General features: G+C 36.4%; 1 protein-coding gene across 2 annotated transcripts in view; it reads right to left on the bottom strand.

Moving 5' to 3' along the window:
• BTAF1 (B-TFIID TATA-box binding protein associated factor 1) overlaps positions 1–18,213 on the bottom strand; it is a 106,327-nt gene that overhangs the window by 42,614 nt on the left and 45,500 nt on the right. For both annotated transcript variants that reach the window (XM_007963543.3, XM_007963538.3), the window contains exons 15-19: positions 6,511–6,615; positions 5,280–5,429; positions 4,841–4,983; positions 3,996–4,170; positions 2,327–2,530 (exon numbers count right to left, since the gene is read on the bottom strand). In XM_007963543.3, the coding sequence (XP_007961734.1) occupies positions 2,327–2,530; positions 3,996–4,170; positions 4,841–4,983; positions 5,280–5,429; positions 6,511–6,615 (777 nt within the window). The remainder of the gene's footprint in view (positions 1–2,326; positions 2,531–3,995; positions 4,171–4,840; positions 4,984–5,279; positions 5,430–6,510; positions 6,616–18,213) is intronic.

Genomic DNA, 18,213 nt, shown 5'->3' with positions numbered 1-18,213 from the left:
GCCATTTGATGAGCTTAAAAAATAAAAGTTCCCAGAAATAGTAGGCAGGGAACCCAGACTCAAGAAAATTTGAGATTTAATTCCAGACAGGCAAAAAAATAGGGAGAGGAGGCAAAAAGGAAAACTTACAGAATAACAACAATCAGGAAAATAACTTTATAAAAGAAGAGAACCCAGGGGGAAAAAACAGCAATTTTAGCTTTCTCTCACAGGTGAGAACAAAAAAATTCAACTATATTATTCAACTAGAAATGGGGATAAGAAATGAAGATTACTATTTTCATGGGGACCAACATAAATGAAGTGGCTCAACTTCTGATCCTATAACTAAAAAAGGAAGAACTCATATATACTACACCTAACCTCATGCACTTACTAAGCACAAAGCTGCTGTAATGAAGCATGGATGCTGGCATAAGGAAAGACAAATAGACTGAACAAATGGAGCCCAGATACAGAGCCATACTTTATAACTTCAGTTGGTTTTTGACAAAGGCGCCAAAACAATCCAGTAGTGAAAGGAAAGTATTTTCAATAAATAATGTTGGAAAAATTAGATATCTATAAGAAAAACAAACCTCAACCTCTACTCCATACTATACACAAACATTAATTCCAAATGAATGATAAATCATAAAAATTAAATGACAAAACTTTAAAAGAAAACATATCTGAATACCTTTGCCACTTGGAGAGTAAAAAAAAAGATTACTTAAGTCACAGAACATAGTAGCCATGAAAGAAAACAACTGATAGAATTCACCAAAATTTAAAATATCTGCTCATCCAAAGACAGCACTGAGAAGTAAAAAGCAAGCCACTCACTGCCAGAAAAATATTTAGAAAGCATCTATTTGACAAAGGATTGGAATCCAGGATACATAAAGAACTCCCACAACTCAATAACAACCAACCAACCTAATTCAAAGTAGACAATATTTTGAAAAGATATTTCAGAAAGGAAAAATATACAAATGACCAATAAAAAATTAAAAAGTATTCAACATATTAGTCATCAAGGAAATGGAAATTAAAACCACAATAACACTATCACACAATCACTAAAAGTGAAAGGACTGACCACATCAAATACTGATGATGTGGAGTAACCAGAACTCTCACAGATTGATGGTCAGAGGGTAAAATGATACAATCTCTTTGGGGAACAGTCCATAGTTTTTTCTAAAACTAAACCTACAACTACCTTATGATTTAGCAATTCCACTCCTATATATTTACCCAAGAAAAATGAAAGCGGATGTCCACAAAGACTTGTAGAAGAATGTTTATAGCGACTTTGTTCATAACAGACAAAAAGTGGTAACAGCCCAAGTGTCCATAAACAGGAGAATGGCTTTAACTAGTTGTGGTATAAAAATACAATGAATAAAACTCAAGCAATAAAAAAAGAATAAGTTATTGATATATATATAACACAGATTAGTTTCAAAAACACCATTCTAAGAAAAACCCTTACACCAAAGAGCACAGTGTATGATTCAATTTACATGAAATTCTAGAACAGGAAAAAGTAATGTATCTTTGTGGGGGGAATGAGAATAATGGTTACGTGGTGGCAGGGCGAGGCAGAGATTACTGGGAAGTGGTGATGGTAATGTTCTGTATCTTGACAGGGGTTCAGGTTTCATAGGTATATGCATCTGTCAAAATTCACCAAATGGTCCACCTAAGATTTGTGTGCTTTAGCACATAAATTCTGCCTCAAAATAGCAAAAAATCATAAACAAATACTGAATTTTAGTTAATTATATAAAATGCTGAAGTATAATGATATCTGAAACTTACTTAGAAATGCATTAAAAAACTGCCCTGGATAGATTCATGGTTGGATAGAGGGGTAGGTAGGTGAATACATATGTGATAAAGTAAATCTGGTAAAATGTTAACTATAAAATCTAGCTGTTAAGTATGAGTGTTATGTAATTTCATCACTTTTTCTATATGTTTGAATATTTTCATTATAAGCTGAGAGCAGGAAGAAGTACTCAGGAACTTGTAGAAGCAGTTTTTTCTATACTCTGCAGTGTTAAGCAAAACCGAAATGACAAAATATAATAGCTTTTTCTAATAAAGGTGCATTGATTTATCAGAATTTTAGTTTAAAAAAAAAAATCCTCCATTATTCTCTTATCTCAAGAAAAGCCTATACAATGAAATAGCTTTTCTAAAGGGTAGAGATGACAGGCTATCAAGCCACATATAGACTCAACAAATTAATGTGTTTTTGTGATAAACATGTCATGACAAATTTCTAACCTATATTTCATGTTCTATCTATAATTAAGAAAGTTATTTCTTTACTCACCAAGTCACTAGCTTGATCTATTGTTAAAACATTGTTGTTTACTCTGTTACCAACTTCAATATGTACATCAGCTAATGATGATATAAGTTGTTTACATTCATTCTGCATTCGCGTGAATGGAACAGCAATTTCGTCATAATATAAATGTTCTGAAAGGATATCAAGTAAACGTGGCTGCACAGCTAAGGTAACAGCTTTACACTCCTAAAATACAACAGACAACAAATAGGGCAACTATATGAACATTAACTTTACAGATACAGAAATCATCATTTGCAGACTACCAAGTTCTAAATTCTTTCTTATATTGAATCTATAATCTGTTACTTTTCCAAACAACAGTTAGTTGCACAGAAAAAAGGGTATTACACCCAAATTATTGTAAAATGTTAACATGAATGACTACAGAACATGCATATGGAACTATTACAATTTCATTCTCTACCTATCCAAAGTTTACGTGTATATATATCACAGATTTTAAAGTATATTACTGTAAAAAAAAAAAAAATCAGTCAGAAAAGAACACCTATCATGCACTAATTAAAAATGTTACTTAAAAACTCATTATTAGATAACAGTTGAACCCTAAGCTTCACATGCCATACTGTAAAAGTGGATACAAAATTTAAAAGCTACTTACCTGCCCCCAAATTTAACCAACCCTTCCCACTCTCTCTGGTTGTTTTCTGCCCCAAACCGAGGGGAAATGGCCTCAGTGGTGAGCCATGAGGGGTTCTGTGGGATCTGGGTGATCAGCCTGGGCGATCAGCCTGGGCTTCACAGAGTAAGTCCATGAAGCTCTGTGAGTGTCCAGAAACCGAACTGTCAACACTTGCTGCTGAGTCTGAGAGGCACAAAAACATAGCATCACTGCCTCTCCAGCACACCAACTCCTGCCTAAAAACAGATGAGCTTTGCTTCTTTCCAGAGGCCAAGCAGGGGTGTCAGTTGCAACGGAGCATGGCTCAATTACTTTTAGATATAGCTTTGACAAACTGCTAAGAGGCAGTAACGAGTAACTCTCACAGCAAGTGCAGACAGTTAAATTTCCAGAATTCCAGTCAACGAAATAAACAAAGCCAGTAGAAAGTTTCTTTGATTTACAGAAGTATGTCTTATACAAAATCACACATCTTCCTAGAAGTTAAAGGTTAAAGAGGCTGGAAGGGAATGGTTTATTTGGAAACATGAAGATTTTGGTTTAAATACAGAGATGTTATTCTTCCTGTGACCAAAAATTCTGCCTTTGCTACTACTCACACAAATAGATCTCTAATACTCAAAGCCTCATCCTTTGTAGTCTTCAATGATACCTGAGAGATATACAGAGGAATGGATGACCAATAGTTTCTGGACTACTTTCACATATACATGGTTTTTAATAGGGACATTTCTTAACAGACTGTACAGTCAAGAGCAAATATTAAGTATGAGCATAACTAGTAGTTGGAGGTGTGAGTAGGGGTTCTAAGACAGAGTCCAGAGTTAAAAGTAAATGGGAGAGAAATAATGTTCAATAGAATTTGGACACTTTTCTATAACTCTTGGATTTTTATACATCGAAAATTGTCACTTTTCTGTTGTAAATTATAATGTAAATAAGCCTAACAGCTAATGGAAATTGCTTTACTTAATTGTCTTTCTTACTTTTGGGGCAAAATCTTACCTTTTGTAAAGCAGCCCATTCACAGATTACCAAAGCTACACTAATCCTTTGTAAAGCAGACTTGGAGTTCAAATGGAAGAGTAGTAACTGGCCCAGGGATTCAGCAGGTTTAATTTCTTGAGTTACCACATTTACACCTGGATCACAAATACAGCAACAAAGTGCTCCTAACAACCTAAGAGGGAGAAAAAGGAAGTTACTATAAGAAATTACTTGAAGTAAAGTTTCCCCATACTTCGAGAAATTACTTCAATTTCCTATAATTACTTGAAGTAAAATTTGGCTTTCTGAACCCATAACTTTTCCCACAGAAGATATAATGACTATCTTGTCTTCATAAGAAGATAGAAATCCTATTTTTTTTTTTTTTTTTTGAGACGGAGTCTCGCTCTGTCGCCCAGGCTGGAGTGCAGTGGCGCAATCTCGGCTCACTGCAAGCTCCGCCTCCCGGGTTCACGCCATTCTCCTGCCTCAGCCTCCCGAGTAGCTGGGACTACAGGCGCCCGCCACTGCGCCCGGCTAATTTTTTCTATTTTTAGTAGAGACGGGGTTTCACCGTGTTAGCCAGGATGGTCTCGATCTCCTGACCTTGTGATCCGCCCGCCTCGGCCTCCCAAAGTGCTGGGATTACAGGCGTGAGCCACCGCGCCCGGCCAGAAATCCTATTTTTAAAGCTTCAAAATAATTAGAAGTATTTACTTACTCTAATTTTTCCTTAGGCTATAATTAGTGTGATGAAGAAAGGAAGGATTGATGGAGACAGCAGAGGAATGTTTTGTTGGTTAAATAACCCTGAAGGCCGGACTTGTAAATGTATGACTACCTGGCACTTAATGTACACTCACTTGGCTGCCATCATTCTGGCCCGCATAACCACAAAATCCCTGGTGGCTGGGTCTTCCATGATGGTTTCGGCACCTGCAATATACTCCTGAAGTACTTCTTTACTCTGGCTTTGGCCTTGGCGCACCTTACCACCTGTTTTTTCCTACAGAAGGAGGGGAAAAAAGAAAAACAATAAAGATTAATCATTAAAACTAAACAGGCAACAACAAAAATACGATCTTTTTAAAATAATCCCAGTAAAATACAGTTCTTTTCACAAAGTTTTAATGGATAAACATTACTATTCATTTTGTCAGGGTCCTAATAAAATAATGGTTTCTCCTTACTTATGTTAATTAAATCACACTTATAACAAGGCAATACAGATTTTTTAATACAGTTACTGTATTAATAATTAGATGATGAACACACAAATACATTATGTGCTTCTACACTTACCTTGGCTCTAGCTTTTACTTCTAGCAACATATTTAAATCGATAGGTAAATGAGAAGGCTGCATCATCAAGCAAAGCCAAGCACCCATCCATGGGCAAGCAGCTGCTACCACATACTGAACTGAAGCCTTACTCAACAGTTCCATCCAAACCTGCAGGGTAAAACGGGGACATGAAAGTGAATTTTTTCTAATAAAAATAATAAACTCTAACACTTATCTTTAGGAATACTGAGGTTTTTTAAAGTAGGAAATAGCACAGAGATTTAGAAATTCAATATAGAGGCTTATTTTTGAAATATAGTACTGTTTTCTAATAGGTTTGTACACTAAAAAAAAGTAATGCAAAGGAAAGATTTTTTTAAAAAAGAACAGAATTCTCTTTTTTTAGAAAAACATGCCCATAAAAGTACTACAGAATTGTCAAAATCTCAGTAAGTCACTGAAATAAATCCTTTGCATATATCATAGAACTCAATATTAAAGCAGTCCTATATCCAACACACACTTAAAAATAGCTCCTAATATTCTCTGCTAAACTCAGAGTTGGTAATAACCTAGCATAAATTTAAAACAGTGTAAGTCTTGATTCATGATCTTACTTAATAAGGATAAGGTACCTTTCCTGATGCCTAACATTTAATGGGCTAGGACTAGCCTATGGAAAGATCACCACTGTTAATCCAAGGTTGTTAACAATGAGTCACTTTAGAGGCCAACAAGTCAAGAGTAATTTAACAGATTATAAAGGTACAAAAGTACCATTTCCCCCCATAAATGCTATTAAATATATCAAATGGCTCCTCCTTTAATGATTCTAACACATATGTTCACTCTTTCTAAGGAGGGAAAAAAGTACAAGTTTCAACAATAATTAGACTCATATTACCAATAGATCCCAAAAGGTACTTTGCAGAATCTATAAGCATGCTGATAAACAACAAGATGAGGGCCAGAAAAAAGCAATCTTTTCCTCATTTCATTTTCTGTATTGAGGCTATCAGAAAGTGCTTAAAACACACATGTAAGTCAGATAATAAGAGGAAGAAGCATGGCCAATCAAAACGATTACATGCTACATGTAAGAAGCCTAGTTCTCTGTCTCATCTTGCAGATCTCTAGACTTTTCAAATCTCCAAGAGATATAAATGATCTACAGAACAGCAATTATGAAAAATTTTAAAAACCTACAAAAGTTACCAGGAAAAGGAATACAAATACATTTGCTGTGTACCTTGTGAATAAGGTCCAGAATTTCCTGACTGCTTTCCAAAACACAGAACTGAAAAATGTGTCGCAGCATATCAGGCAGTATAGGTATAAGCCAAGACGAAGAGTTCTGAAAACAAAAACAGAATTAAAAGCTGTAGCACATAATTCTTGGATGTTAGCTTACCTGAAGAATTGTATGTCAAATAACAGAAGTACTACCATGAAAAGATTGCATGGTTTCATTAAAAAGGCTAAACAAGTGATAAACTTTGACAAGATTTTGAGGCAACAAACACCTTATTTACTATACCAATGGTCTGAAGAAATAACAGCATATAATCACTGAGAAGCTGGAAAAAGTCTGATTATCATTAACAACAATTTTGCCTCAAAGTTGAAATCATCCTCCATATGGAACCAACCTCTAACCAGCAACATCTCTCTGGTTATATCATACATCACTGCTTTGTCAAGAAAATCTGTAAAATACTCAGGTTACTGCTGTTGTGCCAGATGATCAGAGTTTAAGTTCTATGTGCTCACCAATAATCCAAGTAATGAATTATACTATAATATCCAACCCAGAAACTTCTACTTGGAGTTCACTACAAAATTAAGGTAAAGGTTCTTCATCTATTTTGGGTCAGGGACCCTTTAAAACTCTGATGAAAACTATGTACACTGTGTTATCAGAAAAACATATAATTACAAACAATATTTTCCTTCCAAGGTTCAGGGAATCTCCTAAAGCCTGGGTTAAGAACCTCAATTTAAGGAATTTCCTAACAATTCAAAGGCCCACCCAAATCAAGCAACCAAACAGTGCTTAACCAAGTATCTAATGTGTATCTAGAATTCCCAGAATAAGGAATTCCAAACTGTCTATTGCTATTCAAACAATTATAAGCTCACTGGATAAAAATGTCCATCAGAGAAATTCTACTAACTAGCTCAAAGTACCTATCAGTATCCTGCCCTCCACATGACTTTTTTAAAGAACTAAATACAGTGTCTCTATGAGAAATTTGGAAATTTTAACTGAAATTGCAGAAATCCACACGTTCTAGGGATAATAAATGCTTTTTAACTTAGAAAGCTACCTATAATTTGTAGCCAATGGAAAACTAATGACAAAGGTAGGACCAGAGTTTTATGTTCACAACATGGTTTGAAACAAGTTTTTAAAAGGCCACATGACTCCTCAAAGAGGTAAAAACAGAACTGCCATTTGACCTAGCAATCTCTTTACTGGGCGTATACCCAAAGGAATATAAATCATTCTATCATAAAGACACATGCATGAATATGTTCACTGCAACACTATTCACAAGAGCAAAGATCTGGAATCAACCTAAATGTCCATCAACAGTAGTCTGGATAAAGAAAATGTGGTACACACACACCATAGAATACTATGCAGCCTTAAAAAAGAACAAGATCATGTTCTTTGTAGGAACATGGATGGAGCAGGAGGCCATTATCCTTAGCAAACTAACACAAGAACAGAGAAGTACATATTCTCACTTTAAGTGGGAGCTAGCTGACGAGAACACATGGACACAAAGAGAGGAACAAAAGACACTGGGGTCTACTTGAGGGTGGGAAGGAGGAAAGGATCAGAAAAAATAACTGTTGATTATTAAGCTTAGTACCTAGGTGGCAAAATAATCTTACAACAAACCCCCATGACGTAAGTTTACCTATATAACAAACCCATACATGTACCCATGAACCTAAAATGAAAGTTAAAAAAAAAACAAGCCATAAGTCATCAACTGGAGGAGCATTCTCACTACTTCGCTATGTCTTAACTCTACTTTTCATTGAAAGGGAAAGGGAAGCTGGGAAGAAAAAAATTCTTCTTTTCTCATTAGAGGGAATTAGGGACAATCTTAACAGAATTAGGAAAGCTATAATAGCAATAAGCAAATACTTTGGTGTTACTCTTCCATAATATCTCTTAATTTCTGATTTCCCCCCAACATATTTACCAACTCTCTTCCCTGACTCTCAACCCCAACAATGGCAATCCAAGCAGTTGCCTGTAGGTCCCCAAAAGTAACATCTGTACAGGAAGATGTTCCCCCTATATTTATGACCAATACATGTGATATACATGTGTAGTTGTTTTCTCAGGCTACAAACATCGTTACTCTACTAAATTCTACTTTACAATTATTAAAAACAACCAGAGAAGGAAAGGATACAAGGGTAGAACACAGGATTTTTAGGGCAGTTAAACTATTCTGTGTGATATTGTAATTGTGGATACATGACATCATGTTTGTCAAGCCAATAGAATGTATACTACTGAGGGTGAACCCTAATGTAAATTATAGACTTTGGTTGATAATAATGTGTCAATGTAGGTTCACTGATTGTAACACATTAGTACTAGTCTGGTATGGGATACTGATGGTGGGGGAGGCAGTGTTGAGGATGAGGGATGGGATATATGGAAACTGTACTTTTCTCTTCAATTTTGCTCTGAAACTAAACTGCTCTGAAAAATAAAGTCTAGGCAAATAAGTATATACAAAGATGGCCCACATCATATGTTGCCAGGAACATACAAATTAAAACAACGATGAGATACCACTTTATACCTGTTAGCATGGCCAAAATCCAGAACACTGACAACAAATGCTGGCCAGGATATGAATCAACAGGAACTCTCACTCATCGCTGGTAGGAATTGCAAAATGGGGCAGCTATTTTGGAAGGTTCTCACAAAAATTAAAAATACTCTTAACATCCAGCAATTGTGCTTCCTGATATTACCCAAAGGAGGCAAAAAAGTCCACACAAAAACCTGCACAAGATGTTTATAGCAGCTTTATTCACAACTGCCAAAACTTGGAAGCAAGCAAGATGTCTTCAGTAGGTCAATGGATAAACAAACTGATACAACCAGACAACGGAGTATTATTCACTAAAAAGAAAAGGAACGATCAAGTCATGAAAAGACACAGAGAAATCTTAAATGCATATTACTAAGTGAAAGAAGTCAATCTGAAAAGGCTCCATACTGTATGATTTCAACTACATGACATTCTGGAAAAGGCAAAACTATGGAAATGGTATTTCTTCCTCTGATCTGCCTTCCTGAGACTCAGATAAGGAGAGTTGATGACAAACAGAAATAGGACTCATGGACGTTTCACTGTACCTGAAAATGAAGGTAAAACTTCTAACCATCTATACCCCCCTTCCATGTTGCCCTCCACCAAACCAACTTCCTGTCACTTACTAATTTAGTGCCATCCTGCTCTCTTCTGCCTCCAGAGTTATACATACTATTCCTTCCTCTGACTCTTACCCTTACTTTCCCCTGGCTAAATTCCACTTACTCTTCGGGTTTCAGCTTAAACTTCACTTCTAACTTGATGCCTTCCCTGTCCATCACCCATCTCACTTAGGATCCAATAGTGTCTTCTACCTCCCATATCAGATAGTTACCTTATTAAGTTATTCTTGTTTAGTTATCTGTCTTCTCCTGTCTGTCTAGTTTCCTATTTTAAGCACTACAGGAGAGCAAAGGCCTTGCCTCTTACCACTATCTAGAGAATTGTTCAAGCACACAGCAGGCACTTAAATAGTTGTTGAAATCCATCCTGGCCACTGGAAATGATCCAAAGTCGTATAATATAAGAAATGTTTTCTCAGCATTTTGTACAGGGTCTTAAAAAGAAACACGTATTTGATCTTCGTCCCCAGCTCCTGGCACAGAGCTCCTAAAACCCAAAGAACTTCCTGCGTGATAGGGATTATTCATAATAACCATAATTTAGTTTGCGCTAATGAAATGACTCTCGGTAGGCCCCAAGATAGCTTCAGAATGGGGGCTGGTTGCCAGAGGAACTAACTATGTGATTAGAGGGCTAGAACTTTCAGCCTGCCTTCTGCTCCCCACCTCCAGAGCTGGAGGGGTTGGAGATTAAGTTAATCACCTCACTAATGGTTAATAATTCAATCAATCAGGACTACATAATAGAGTCTCCATAAAACCCCTAAATTTATGGGTTTATGGGTTGGTGAGTGCACAGAGGTGCTGAGGGTGGCGTGCCTAAAGAAGGCATGGAAGCTCCAAGCACCTCATCCCCATACCTTGCCTTGTGCATCTCCTTCCATCTGGCTGTTCCTAAGTTGTGTCCTTTATAGTAAACTGGCAATTGTAATTACCAGTTTAACAGCCTTTCTGAGTTCTGTGAAGCATTCTAACAAGTTATCAAACCTGAGGACAGGGTCAGGGGAATCCAGTTTACAGACAGTAGGTAAGAAGTATGGAAGGCCCAACACTTGCAACTGGTATCTGTTGTGTGACTGAGCCCTCTAACTTGTGGGAGCTGACACTAATTCCAGGTAGACTGTCAGAACTGAACTGAATTGTAAGATACCCAGCTGGTGTCCAGGGAGTTGGATAATTGGTTGGTGTAAGGAAGAAAACCCGCAGATTTGGTGTCAGGAATATTGTATTGTAAAAATGGCTCAGCAACAGATCCCTAACTGGCAGATTTGGCATGTCAGGTGGGATAAGATCTTGTCTGTACCCTTTTGTTATAATCCCACTTTTATCTTCCCACAAAATGGGTACACTCAGAAAAAAAGGAGCAATCTGAGCATTACCACAAACACCTGATTCTTGCCTGCAGGCCAATTCATCATGTCTACCAGCATATCAAATGTTCTCAGACTGCAGGGAAGATGATCAGGAGAGAACCTATAACTTGGTGATGAATCACACTGAGTTCTTTCACTAATTTTACTAATTTGCTCTGAAACCCTATTTTGATCCACAGCCAAAGGAAAAGAAAATTTCCGTATTTAGACAGTTTATAATGCCTTGTTCTATTCATTTCTCCAACCAACATTTATTGAAGATCAGCTAAATATTTCAGCTTTGCTCTCTCCTTTTCATATTTTTATAAAATCTGGCAATACCCAATTATGCTAGCATTCTCTAAGGCCAAAGTCTTAGTTCAGGCTCTTTGTTTCCTACTTATTTGTGTATGTTAAATTTTCTAACATTCTAAACTATGCTTCAGATTCCAACCCAATCTCACGTAATATCTTCATGTAATAACTAAACTTGCCCTTCAAACAAAAGTTAATTTACTGGTAACTGAAATTTTGGAATGACTCACAAAGTGACTGAGATGCAATGGAATGGAAAAGTTGACCCAGTCAGTAAAGAAGGCAAAATAGGAGATTCATGTCTAGGAGTTTGTCTGGCAACAACAGTTACCAGTTATCAACACTAGTTAATCTGGATATTTCAGTAGTTCACTGATAGACATATATATAAATAGGTATACTCAGCACATACAAACACACTGGCCAAAGAGACAATATAGAAAGGACAAACAAATGGTAAAGTCCTTCACTTTGATTACCAAGCTGCTAGTTTAGCAAAAAAAGTTAAACCTTGATTGTAAATCATTATGAAATAAAACTAGTTTTTTTTGTTTGTTTGTTTTTGAGACAGAGTTTCACTCTGTCACCTAGGCTGGAGTGCAGTGGCGTGATCTCTTGGCTCACTGCAACCTCTCCCTCCCGGGTTCAAGTGATTCTCCTGTCTCAGCCTCCCAAATAGCTGGGATTACAGGCACCCACCACAACTCTCGGTTAATTTTTGTATTTTTAGTAGAGACAGGGTTTCATCATGTTGGCCAGGCTGGTCTCAAACTCCTGACCTCAAGTGATCTGCCTGCACTGTTCTCCCAAAATACTGGGATTACAGGAGTGAGCCACTGTGCCCGGCCATGGTTTTTCTTAAGAGCTCCTATTTCATGCTCCCCAGGAAGCCAAGCTTGCCAATTCTTTCACATGTTAACATCACAGAAGAAAGTACACGGATTAAACAATATATTTTCACAAATGCTATGGTATGCCACAGGGAAGTATAAAGGAAATAACATTTCAGAGACAACTGTATTAACTGTGGTTCTATTTAAGGACATTTTAGAGTTGTGCATGCCAGCACACATACTTAATAATGGATACCTTTTAAAAATAAGGACATCTCCCTCATAAAATCTACTGATTTTACAAAGCAAAACAAAACCAAAAAATTACTAAAGATAACCAGGATAATTTCAAGGAAACAGAAGCATCGATCTTTACAAGGCAGTGATACACTGAGCTATAGCCAAGTCTGATCTTGAAAAGTTACTTTAGAATTACTGAGGTATAGCTTCAGAAGTTAGAAACTGAAACCAGGAAACAGCTACTAGTAATTCAGGTGAGTTTTCTTTTCTCACTTTGTAGTTAAAACAACTCCATATTCAGAAGTGGGAAAGAAATTAGACACATAATTATTTTGTCCCCATATAAAATTTAGTAAAAGCTGAATGCCAGAATAAGATCTGAAACTGAAGTGAGCTGTTTATATGAACTTGGGGAAGTTTCTTAATCTTTGATTATCAGTTCTCTCATCTGCAAAACAGGAATGACAGTAGCCACCTCATGTAAACTGCTTAGCACAGTTCCTAGCATAAAGTAAGCCCTCAATAGTTTATATTATTATTACCACAATTAAACATCATTCCTATACCCCAGAATAAGAATGCTCAGAATGGAAATACTAATTATGGTTTTAGTATCTGTACTATTATTTATTCTTGTATAGCATTAACATTTTCAAAGCACTTTCATATACATTATCTCACTTGATCCATGTAACTCTGAGAGAGGCTAGAGATAATCACCAGAGAGGGTTAGATAAATCTGACCAAGGTCATAAATTAGCAAATGATAGAGCCAAAGTTAGAACTCAGATCCTGTCTATTTAAGGGATCTTTAAATTATACCATTGAAGGGGTTAACAACAGTGATAAAAAGCTCTATTTAACTGCTCTTTACATTATGATTGCTTCCATAAAGGATTGCTGACTAATTAGGAATACTTAACAACACCAAGAAATCAAAGGCAAGGAAGCAGCTCAGAAAAAGGAACACAAATTAAAAGTGAGAGTAGATTTTTATTACCACGACAGGTCAATGATCTTTCATCCAAATTCCCTGGAGCCAGATGTGTTTTGAAACTCAGAAATTTTTCAAATTTTAGAATAATGAATTATATACAGTGTATATTATATAGTATCTACAATAGAATACCGGCAGCACCTAAATAAAATATATTAATATTTCTGCAGCAAAATGTGTGAATAGGCACATTAAGTGGGATAAAGACTAAGCAGTTTCTCTTCAGAATGGTCAGGTTTTGCCACCAAATTAGTAGTTTTATAAACTGACCCAACTCACAAAAAGCTTTGGCTTTCAAAGTTGCAGGAAAGGAATCATGGAACTGCATTACAAAGAGTTTGCACACAGCTATAAGTTAATCAATAAGTAACTTTCAGGCAATTTGTGGAGAGGAATACAGTAACAGATAAAAGCATCAGAGATGGTTTATTCGTACAGCTTTTCAGAAAGCAAATAATGTTGCTGGGAATCACAAGATTAACAATAAAAATTAAATGAGTTTTCACTGCATAATAATGACTTTAAACAATGATTTAGATAAAACGAGTTATAGAAGTTGGAGATGCTTTGTGGCACTAAAGATTTGATCTGTCTCATGAAAGAAAAGGTACAGGGAGGAAGAAAGGGAGCTAAAATTTAGGAAGGTGAGAGTGCGAGGGAGTGGGGGTAGGGGAGCAGGGGACAAGGAGCCATGTCCAAAGATACTTTGATCAAATGAACATGATTACACTTAGGATACAGGAGTGGATTTAGAAAATGTCCTTGACTCCCGAGTACATATTAGGAAATATTAGGGTGAAATGTTGACCAGAGCCAAGTATCAGAAGACCAAGAAAGACAGGAATTTAATCCTAGTATAGTGTTAGGCAATTACAAATTACTAACCAGTTTGTGAGTAACTAAGGCTATGGTCCCCAAATCCTTCTGAAACTTAAATTCTTTCCTTTTAGAAATACTATGACTGTGTAGAAACGAAAATTCCAAACTTTAAAGGAGCATACTGGAGAAAGGATGATAATTTTTATGAATACATAGAAGGGAGAAGTAGGTAAATTAGAAGATAGGATTATAACTTAATTTTAATTTTTTATTACAAAAACTTGAAACAAGACAAAATTATAAGAAATGTCAATTATGGATTGTGTAAACATAAATGAATGTTGTTTCATAAAATTCCCTGCACTTTTCTCTATTAAAAAAAAAAAATCCCAAAATTTAAAAGAAGGAAATAGATGGTAATATTAAGAAAAGCTTCCTAAAAGGTTTGGCTTTGGGCTGGGCACGGTGGCTCATGCCTGTAATCCCAGCACTTTGGGAGGCCGATGCAGGTGGATCACCTGAGGTCAGGAGTTCAAGACTAGCCTGACCAATATGGCGAAACCCCGTCTCTACTAAAAACACAAAAATTAGCTGGGCATGGTGGCACATGCCCGTAATCCCAGCTAATCAGGAGGCTGAGGAAGGAGGATCACTTGAACGTGGGAGGTGGAGGTTGCAGTGAACCAAGATCATGCCACTGCACTCCAGCCTGGGTGACAAGAGCAAAACTCCATCTCAACAAAAAAAAAAAAGAGAAAAAGAAAAAAAAAAGTTTGGCTTTATACAATTATTTGAAAAAACAGAATGAAATAGCCAACAAAAATAGTAAAACATATATGTGGGGACCAAAATCAGAACCTGCTAAGAATGAGTGATTAGTGCTATAGCCACAGTCTTTGGTGGTGAAGATAATAAACAGCAAGGATCAGGGCAGTGACAAAGCACAAAATCTGGAAGTATCAATATTAAGTTTCGTAGACAGCATCTCTTTCAGTAAAGAGATACGCTGAAGATAAAGGTTAGACACAAGTGAAATTTCATGAATGATGCCATCAAAAAGTTATGAAAAATAAGAGAAAAAGAAGCTAAAGGCATAGATAACCAACACAAAAGGATACAGGAAACACAATAAACATTAAGACTCCAACAAAAAAGGACCACAAACATGTCAGAATAACTGGAAGAAAAATATGGAAGTAGAATGTACTTAAAAGGCTAAAGGGAACAGATCAGAAAAGCACTTTTGTTCAAAACACATTCTGTACACTTGTCTAATTTGAAATTGACATATTCAGTAAAATGTCTGTGAAAGTACATATCAAAGATACTAGATATGAATCAAAGAGAAGTGAGGGAATTTTTTTTTAACCACATCATCTAATCTTCCTGACCTTTCAGCTTAGTTTATCTTTTAATGCTGCTCTCTGACACCTCTCACATACTGGTCTTCTGTTATTTAACTCTTTGCAGAGGTTATTAAACTTACCATGTAATAGTCTTACAGCAACCATACTGTAAACTTTTCCAAGGTAAGAAACATGTAGGATGATATGGTTTGGCTCTGTGTCCCCATCCAAGTCTCATCTTGTAGCTCCCATAATTCCCATGTGTTGTTGCAGGGATCCAGTGGGAGATAAGGGAACCATGGGGTGGGTCTTTCCTGTGCTGTTCTCATGATAGTGAATAATTCTTACAAGATCTGACAATTTTAAAAACGGGAGTTTCCCTGCACAAGCTCTCTCTTTGTCTGCTGCCATCCACATGGACGTGACTTGCTCCTCCTTGCCTTCCACCAAGATTGTGAGGCTTCCCCAACCATGTGGAACTAAGTCCAATTAAGCCTTTCTTTTGTAAATTGCCCAGCCTTTATCAGCAGTGTGAAAAAAGGCTAATACATAAGATTTCTTTTATTTTTATTTCCCAGAAAACCCAACACAGAATCTTACACTAATTTACTTAATAAACATTGAGGGCCTATGCTTAAGAGGTGGCTGACATGCCACAAATTATATACAAAGACAATGGCGTTCTGGTATAGGAAATGATAAAGAATCATCATTAAATGATAAAGAAACGAAGGCTAGTACCAAAGCCTTCATTTATGAGCCAGCAAAGGCAAATTCAAAAGGGAAAAAAAAAAAAAAATCTCTGGACATGAAAATTAACATCAAAGAACACAGAGATGTTTTCACAACCAGGAAATTTTAAAAGCCAATATTCATAATCATTGAGGAACATAAACTTGGAAGGGGAATTTTTTTTTTTTCTGAGACAGGGTCTCGCTCTGTTACCCAGGCTTGGCAGTGGTGCAATCTCAGCTCACAGCAGCCTCTGCCTCCCAGGTTCAAGTGATTCTCGTGCCTCAGCCTCCTGAGTAGCTACAATTACAGGCACATACCACCATGCCCAGCTAATTTTGGTATTTTTAGTAGAGACAGGGTTTCACCATGTTGTCCAAGTTGGTCTCGAACTCCTGGCCTCAACTGATTCGCCCGCCTCAGTCTCCCAAAGTGCTGGGATCACAGGCCTGAGCCACCGTGCCAGGCCCAACGGTGATTTATAACAATCTTGGGATCTAATTTATAGTAAAAATTTTAGAACAAGGGAGGAGACATTACAAGATTAACAAAAGTGAGAAATCACAATTGACAGCAGAGGAGATAAAAATTAGGCAAACACAACTGAAAAAAAACAGTTCAATTACTGCAAGCAGTGACTCATGTATCTCAATATTCCCACAGTATGCTATAATAAACAGCATAAAAACTAATAACCAACAAATAATATTGGTGACTGATTCACCAAAAAAGTTAGCTTATGTTCAGTATACTTTAAAAGGATGGTCTACTGTGGCAGTCATTTTAATAGTTAACTATCTTTTTGTGGCAAAAAGGATATTTCAGTTGTTTGAAAATTTCATTTATACAGAACATTTTATTTTCTAGTAACGTAAAGTTGATATTACTAAATAAATAATAAAGCCACAAGTCAAAAATAGCCTGCAAGTGGCTTGATCACCTAACAAGGAATAAAGGGGCTTTAAAAAACAATATGAAACTGTATCTAAAATATACAAAGAACTCTTAAAATTCAACAATAAGAAATCAACCCAGTATTAAAATAGGCAAAAAACTATTTTTCTTTTTTTTTTTTTAAATTAGCCAGGCATGGTGGTGCGTGCCTATAGTCTCAGCTACTCAGGAGACTGAAATGGGAAGATCACTTGAGCCCATGAGTTCAGGGTTGCAATAAGCTATGATCACGCCCATGCAACAGTGTGAGATCTTATCTCAAAAATACAATAAAATAAATAAAAATAGGCAAAAGCTGAACAGATACCTCACCAAAGATGAGAGATAGATGGCGAATAAACATATGAAAAGATGCTCAACATCATGTGTCACTAGGAAACTGCAAATTAAAACAACAATGAAATACTACTACACTTATTAGAATGGCTAAAACCCAAAACTCTGACAAAAAATGCTGGCCAGAATGCGAAGCAATAGGAACCCTCACTCACTGCTGGTAGAAATACAAAATGGTACAGTCACTTTGGAAGAGACTTGGCAGTTTCTTACAAAAATCAACATACTCTTACCACACAATTCAGAAGATACGCTCCTTGGTATTTACCCAAGTGAGCTGAAAACTTAATGCCTACATAAGAACCTGCACATGAATGTTTATAACAGTTTTATTCATAATTGTCAAAAACTGAAGCAATTAAGATGTCCTTAGAAGGCAAATGAATAAACTGGTACAGACAATGCAGTATCACTCCATGATAAAAAGAAATGGGCTACCATGACATGAAAAGACATGGAGGAACCTTAATTTCATATTGCTAAGTGAAAGAAGCCAATTTGAAAAGGCAGCATTCTATATGATTCCACTATGTGATATTGCGGAAAAGACAAAA

The sequence above is a fragment of the Chlorocebus sabaeus genome, chromosome 9 (assembly GCF_047675955.1).
Source record: "Chlorocebus sabaeus isolate Y175 chromosome 9, mChlSab1.0.hap1, whole genome shotgun sequence".
Classification (NCBI taxonomy): domain Eukaryota; kingdom Metazoa; phylum Chordata; class Mammalia; order Primates; family Cercopithecidae; genus Chlorocebus; species Chlorocebus sabaeus.
Note: the sequence above shows the minus strand (reverse complement) of the source record. Positions and strands in the feature narration are given on the sequence as shown.